Source organism: Bison bison, unplaced genomic scaffold (assembly GCF_000754665.1).
Source record: "Bison bison bison isolate TAMUID 2011002044 unplaced genomic scaffold, Bison_UMD1.0 scf7180017864048, whole genome shotgun sequence".
Taxonomy (NCBI): Eukaryota; Metazoa; Chordata; class Mammalia; order Artiodactyla; family Bovidae; genus Bison; species Bison bison.
This window is the reverse complement of record NW_011494620.1, coordinates 4,484,602-4,492,555: the sequence shown is the minus strand read 5'-3', so window position 1 is coordinate 4,492,555 and position 7,954 is coordinate 4,484,602. Positions and strand designations below refer to the sequence as shown.

Here is a 7,954-nt window from a genome sequence, read left to right as displayed (position 1 = left end):
TTTGGGGCTCCAAAATCACTGCAGATGGTGAATGCAGCCATGAAATTAGAAGACACTTACTCCTTGGAAGGAAAGTTATGTCCAACCTAGATAGCATATTCAAAAGCAGAGACATTACTTTGCCAACAAAGGTCCATCTAGTCAAGGCTATGGTTTTTCCAGTGGTCATGTATGGATGTGAGAGTTGGACAGTGAAGAAAGCTGAGTGCCAAAGAATTGATGCTTTTGAACTGTGGTGTTGGAGAAGACTCTTGCAAGTCCCTTGGACTGCAAGGAGATCCAACCAGTCCATCCTAAAGGAGATCGGTCCTGGGTGTTCATTGGAAGAACTGATGCTGAAGCTGAAACTCCAATCCTTTGTCCACTTCATGCAAAGAGTTGACTCATTGGAAAAGACCCTGATGCTGGGAGGGGCAGGAGGAGAAGGGGACGACAGAGGATGAGATGGCTGGATGGCATCACCGACTCGATGCACATGAGTTTGAGTGAACTCTGGGAGTTGGTGATGGACAGGGAGGCCTGGCGTGCTGTGATTCATGGGGTCACAAAGAGTCAGACACGACTGAACTGAACTGAACTGACATGATGTAAGCTGAGGCGAAGTTAGAACTGTTAGAGATCAAACAAAAATGTGTGAGAGACCAATGGCTTTTTTCTTTTTCCTCCTCTTTCTACTGTGGCAGCGAGAAAAAGAATAAAAGTGTTCTGGGATGTGGCTGTTGGGTGATTCACTGGGCTTATTCCTGAGTCAAATAGTATACTGCTTTTTTTTGTACTCTGGCATCTAAGGACTTTCATTCAGGTCCCAAAAAATTTAATAAGCTTTTGGAGATTTTCTTAAAATAGCCAAAGCCAGTGTAGTCCTTAGACAGGTGATGTCAGGATCAGTGAAGAGTTTATCAGAAATACAAGAACAATACCACCTCAGGGCCCACTCTCGACCTACTGAATCAGTGTGCATGCTCAAGTTAGAGAAGCGCTAGCCCAAACCATTACTTCTCTGCCATCATGTTTTCTCCTGATGGTAGAAGACACACTTGAAAAGTAATCTGCTGCCTGTGTGATGTATGTTCACAGCTCTAGTGAGCCCCTGTTACTCATGGGAGTGACAGAGATGAACAAGAATTCTCTTTCAATGGGAAAAAGATGGAAAAATACTTGTCTTAAATCTACTGAAGTTAAACCTACACATTCTGAGAGTCTATCATGTGACTTTTTCTTTAAACCAGAGTTTCCTCAACCCAGCACTATTGATATTTTGAATTTTGAATAAAAAATTAAAAAAAAATTTTTTTTTTACTTGTGTAGGTTAGTTCTCTAACCAGAAGTTGAACCTAAGCTGCCCTGCAGTGAAAGCACAGTCTTAACCACTGAACTGCCAGGGAAGTCCCAGTATTGGGAGCTGTCCTGTGCATTGGTGCTGACCAGCATCCTTAGCCTCTACCCACTAGATGCAAGTAGCAACACCCCCCACCTCCCCACCCACAGGCTGTTGTGACAACTAGAAATGTCTCTGAACATTGCCGAATATGCCTTGGGTGGGCAGGAGGGAAGCTGGGATGGGGTGGAGGGCGTATGCAAAATTGCCCTTGGTTAAGAGCTGCTGCTCTAGACTTAGTCTATATTGACAAAATCCTCTGTTTCTAAAGCAAAACTGAATCTTTTAAATTTATTGTTAGGTTGAGAATTGTTTTACGACCTGTAAGACTTGTCATTCTGATAAGAGTTTTTCATCTGGCTTATCAAAAAAGACATCTTGAAATGCTAACCAGAAGGATGGTAAGTGGGCGAAATATGCTTACTTTTCAGAAAAAATGTTTGTATTTTGGGGACTACTGTCTAGGGTTTTAGATATCTATATATTGTTCTTTTTTTTTAATGTTGGTTTATGTTTACAAGTGAATGACTGTTATAAACTCTTAGGTTTCAGGAAACAAACGGCGGTACAAGAAGGATGGATTTGACTTAGACCTCACTTATGTTACTGGTTTGTGAAGTTTATCTGTTGATTGCCTATATTAACACCACATTTTTCGTGTGTGTGAGTAATTATATGTTTAGTTTTTGCCCTAAGCCGTGTTCTTGCAAAGCATTCTTTGTTCATGAAGACTTCTGCCACTATGGTAGTGACATACTTGGAGTGTAACCCTGACAATGGAAAAATCTCAATTTTCATCTCAAATCAGGGCTACTTGGTTATAGTATGAAAGTTGCATGGGTTTTCAGCTGAAGTCATTTGTTTGGTTTAGAATTTATTAAGTTTTAGGAGTTATCCTTGGTCTTGAGGTTTTCAGAGAAACCTCTTCTCTTGCTGGAACCCTAGGATGAGGTCATTGCTTTTGGGTCTCAGGTTTCTGAGTCAAGGGAACACTGGAAAACATCCCAGGAGTTCCTAACGTTGGTGGAGCCCAGATCTCTCATTTTCCTTTGGTGTTTAAGAAACCAATTCCGACCACAGAGGGTGCTCCAGACTAAAGTTATTGCTTAATTCTTCAACCATTTGAACAGACAAATCTGTTGCTTAAGTCTTGAACCATTTGAGTCTTGGGAACATTAAGTGTAATGATCAAAATAGTGAATACTTTCATATGTTATGCTGATTATGCTGAGGGTTAGTTAGCTTTTTCTTTGGTCATTCTCAATCCTGAAAATTCTTTTCTATGGAGAAGGAGTCTGATTACATGTAAATTGAGTTCTCATGTGTTGCTTCACATCTATAAGATTTGTAATAGTGACTGTTTTGACTTCCAGAGCGTATTATTGCCATGTCATTCCCATCTTCTGGAAAGCAGTCTTTCTACAGGAATCCCATTAAGGTAAAGGTTTTTATCTAACAGAAGCTCACATTTCTCAGCAAACACGGACTCTGGAGTCATAAGATAACCTTGGCCCAGAGACAGCAGTACTCTCCTGAAAATGTACTCTTTCAGATAAAAAAAAAAATTATCATGGGTTGTTATCTGTTAGCTTTTGCTGTGTTATGAATTGCCCCAAAACTTCAGTGACTTCCAATAGCAAACAGCTCGTGATAATGTGGTTTGTAAATTTGAGTTGGGCTTAACTGGCTGGCTCTGCCAATCAGGAATTGGCTTCACTAATCTTGGCGGAGCTAACTTACGCATCTGTGGGCAGCACCTGGGCATCTGAGGACTGGCTAGTCTAAGATGGCATGCCCGGAAGCTCCATGTGATTCTCATTCTCCAACAGGCTAGCTCAGGCTTGTTCGCATAAAGCAGTGGCAAGGACCTCGTTATTATCCAGCCAAAGAATGCCGAACCTCCGAAGGCCCAGGCACCAAACTAGTGTAATGTGGCTTCTACCTTATTCTATCAGACGAGCCAACTACAAACCCAGTTCAGATTCAGACAGACAACAGATACCATCTCTGTTGTATCTGTGGGGAATTGTGGCCATTTTTCATGGTCTGTCATAGAGGGAAAGATGGAGAATTCTTTAAAAATATCTGTTCTTAGGTTGAGATCCTAAATTACAGTGGATACATACTGCTTCAGGTTCTATAGGTTAAATAAGTTCAAGCATCAAATGATGTTTACTATGAAATTCTAGTTAAAAGTAATTGTTTAAGAAGTTTTCATATGTGTGTGGATGTTTATGCACCCATGCTCAGTTGCTTCAGTCGTGTCCAACTCTTTGCAACCCCATGGAGTATAGCCCATTGGGCTCCTCTGTCCTTGGGATTCTCCAGACAAGAATACTAGAGTGGGTTGCCATGCTTTCCTCCAGGGGATCTTCTTGACCCAGGGACTGAACCTGTGTCTCCTGTGCTGCAGGCAGATTCTTTACCCTCTGAGCCACCTGGGAAGCCCTGTGCATGTGTATACATTACTGTATATCCATTTGTTATATCTCAGTACAATGTAATTATGTATGTAAATATGTGTATGTCTATATATCAGTGTACCTATATACATGTGGGTATGTTATTATACTTTGAGGCAAACAAATATTGTAAATTGCACTTGCCTTAAATGTGTATCTTGATTAAAATTATATATAGGTATATATGCATGTAACCAACACCCCTATCACAATGTGGAACACTTGTTGCTCTTTTTCAGTCAATACCCTGACATACTGGAGGTAATTACTGTTCTCACTTCTGTCACAACAGACTACTTCTACTTTTTTTTTAAATTTCACATAAATGAAATCATATACTGTAGCTTTTTATGCTTACAATAAATTCTGTGAGATTTGTCCAGTATTATTGTGGGTACAGTAATATAATAGTTGTACATATAATTATATAAAGTACAGTTCTTTCTAAATAGCATAACATTAATATTTATTGCTTCTGGAATATTGATTGGAAGCCAAAGCATTCAGTTTACTTATAGAAATTATACAATTATACATTGCTTCACAAAAGCAGCCAACACATCACATTCTAAAAATTCAGAAAATTAAAAATTCTAAATACCAAGAGGTGCATCTGAAGAAACAGCTATAAATTTGGCAGCCATTTGTACACATCTCATGACTTTAAATCTGTGAATATGATATTGAGTCATTTAGGTTGAGTCCATCATTAAAGTAATTTATTAATTTTTCCTGTATACCTGTGTTTCATACATCAATATTTGCATACTCTGGAATATGTTAGAAAGAAATGTATAATATTTACAAATGTGCAGAAAAGCAAGCAAAAACTAAACTGCCCAGTTCGTCTGAGACAATCTTGTGTCAGCTTCATAAGCATATTCCTTCTGCAAAACAGTAAGCTAATGTTTGAACACTATTTCTAAGGTAAAGCACATTTTCTTACAAATAATGAAGTCTTTTTCTCACCACAAAAGTGTGCAAAAAGAATTTTAGTTTGAATAGATCTCTCAGAATGTGTTTAACTTCATAATTTCAACAGGCTTAAGGTTTCCAAGCATTAACAAGGATCAGATTTTAAATTACTTAGAGGAGAATCTGTCTTGAAAAATGTGACTCCTTTGTTACCAACTAGAAAAAGTATCCAATTCATATCTTATCAGTTCAACTCAGTCGCTCAGTCATGTCTGACTCTTTGCGACCCCATGGACGGCGGCACACTAGACCTCCCTGTCCATCACCAACTCCCGGAGCTTGCTCAAACTCATGTCCATCGAGTCGGTGATGCCATCCAACCATCTAGTTCTCTGTCATCCCCTTCTCCTCCTGCCTTCAATCTTCGCTAGCATCAGCGTCTTTTCCAATGAGTCAACTCTTTGCATCAGGTGGCGAAAGTATTGGAGTTTAAGCTTCAGCGTGGTATCTTATAGAAACAGAAAATACAGCATTTCCCCCTCAGAATAATGTGTGTAAATTATATATAATATATATTATATATACTGTATATAATAAATTAGATAATATACAGTTGTATATTTAATTATATACTGATATATTAAAATATTTATCTTAAAATAGTATCTATTTAAATAAAATATACATTATAGTATATATTCAGTTCAGTTCGGGTGCTCAGTCATGTCCAACTCTTTGCAACCTCATGGACAGCAGCACGCCAGGCCTCCCTGTCCATCACCAGCTCCCAGAGTTTACTCAAACTCATGTCCATTGAGTCAGTGAAGACATCCAAGCATCTCATCCTCTCTCATCCCCTTCTCCTCCCGCCTTCAGTCTTTCTCAAAATCAGGGTGTTTTCCAATGAGTGAGTTCTTTGCATCAGGTGGCCATCAGTCCTTCCAATGAACACTCAGGACTGATCTCCTTTAGGATGGACTGCTTGGATCTCCTAAATATATGTTAACATGATATATAAAATTAATATATTAAATATATATCATGTTATATAGTATATAATTATATATCATATATAAATGCATATCAGTTTTATGTAACATTAATATTCCATCTATAAATATTTACTACATATATAGTATACATTTCAACTCTTATAGAAACAGAAAAATATAACAGTTCCCCCTTTATTATAATATATGTATATTTACATATGATTTATTATGTATACTATATAATATAAAATTATAAAACATAATAGTTTTTATATTATATGACATAATTATGTCATTTATATAATATACAAATATACATATATTCTGAATATATTATATGTAATACTATCAGTATATACAAATTTATAATTTATATATTATATAATAAACATGAAATTATTAATAAAATAATTATACATATTATTTCTTTGTAATGTTCTGTTATATATTATATATCATATTTATTTTATATAATATGCATGATCATACATATATATATAACATATAATATGTTACACGTAAATATGGGCTTCCCTGGTGGTTCAAATGGTAAAGAATCTGCCTGCAATGCAGGAGACCTGGGTTTGATCCCCAGTTCAGGAAGATTCCCTGGAGAGAAGGGCATGACAATCCATTCCAGTATTCTTGCCTGGAGAATTCCATGGACAGAGGAGTCTGGCAGGCTGTAGTCCATGAGGTCCCAAAGAGTTGGACATGACTGAACAGCTAACACTTATACTTTTCCACGCATAATATACATGTATTATTCTAAGGGAGAAAATTTTTTTTGTGTGTGTTTCTATAAGAGATGAACATATATGTAATTTATATTTATAGATAAAAACTGTATATAACTACCATGAAGCACTTTAACTCAAATGGTAACTGTGACTATATGGTAACTATGACCGAAATATAAAAACTGCCAGAGCTGTCAGAAGAAGACTGGAAGCTTTTTTGGATACGTATTATCTGAACACAATACTCTCCAAAAGAATTAAGGACTGTAATTATTACTTTCCAGTTAAACACTTTAATTCTAAACTTAAAAAAATCTAAAAATGAGTCGCTGATTTAACCAGATCCTTTCCCACCTTCCAAAAAGTATTTAGTAAACAGGACCCAGTAAAGCTGATATTCATAGTTTTCTACATGAATAACTCTTTCAGAATTTATCCCATGAAGTACTTTATGACCTCCTTTTCTTGTAAAACTAAAACTCCATTTGTTTACATAAAAATTTCAAAGACTGTAAAACTAGAACTCAGTGTGAACTACTGCAAGACTCTAAAGAGTCTTGTTCCGTCGGTTCATCAGTGACTTCTGTGACTTTACAATCATTTCCTGTGGATGATTCTGAGAGAACCTCTCCAGTTCTGCTGGTTTTGGATCCTCCTAGTTCTTCTATTTCATGACAGTTGGAATCCTACTTGCAGGGCCTCTATTTTCACTATCTGCAGAATCTAAGTCTTTCTCATCCTGAGACAGAGGAGATTCTTCTATTGATTATTTTCCACAGAAGTCTCTTCATTTATAGTTAGTTCAGTTCAGTTGCTCAGTCATGTCCAACTCTTCGAGACCCCATGAATCGCAGCACGCCAGGCCTCCCTGTTCATCACCAACTCCTGGAGTTTACTCAAACTCATGTGCATCAAGTCGGTGATGCCATCCAGCCATCTCATCCTCTGTTGTCCCCTTCTCCTGCCCCCAATCCCTCCCAGCATCAGGGTCTTTTCTAATGAGTCAACTCTTCACATGAGGTGGCCAAAGGATTGGAGTTTCAGCTTCAATATCAGTCCTTCCAATGAACACTCAGGATTGATCTCCTTCAGAATGGACTGGTTGGATCTCCTTGCAGTCCAAGGAACTCTCAAGAGTCTCCTGCAACACCATAGTTCAAAAGCATCAATTCTTCAGCGCTCAGCTTTCTTCACAGTCCAACTCTCACATCCATACATGACCGGAAAAACCATAGCCTTCACTAGACGGACCTTTGTTGGCAAAGTAATGTCTCTGCTTTTCAATATGCTATCTAGGTTGGTCATAACTTTCCTTCCAAGGAGTAAGTGTCTTTCAATTTCATGGCTGCAGTCACCATCTGCAGTGATTTTGGAGCCCAAAAAAATAAAGTCTGACACTGTTTCCACTGTTTCCCCATCTATTTCCCATGAAGTGATGGGACTGGATGCCATGATCTTAGTTTTCTG

General features: G+C 37.8%; 1 protein-coding gene across 1 annotated transcript in view; it reads left to right on the top strand.

Annotated features, from left to right (window-relative positions):
* The window catches only part of LOC104985517 (phosphatidylinositol 3,4,5-trisphosphate 3-phosphatase TPTE2-like), a 42,471-nt gene that overhangs the window by 5,662 nt on the left and 28,855 nt on the right, over positions 1–7,954 (top strand). Inside the window, exons 5-7 of the mRNA XM_010835731.1 lie at positions 1,680–1,779; positions 1,924–1,987; positions 2,752–2,816. Of these exons, the coding sequence (XP_010834033.1) occupies positions 1,680–1,779; positions 1,924–1,987; positions 2,752–2,816 (229 nt within the window). The remainder of the gene's footprint in view (positions 1–1,679; positions 1,780–1,923; positions 1,988–2,751; positions 2,817–7,954) is intronic.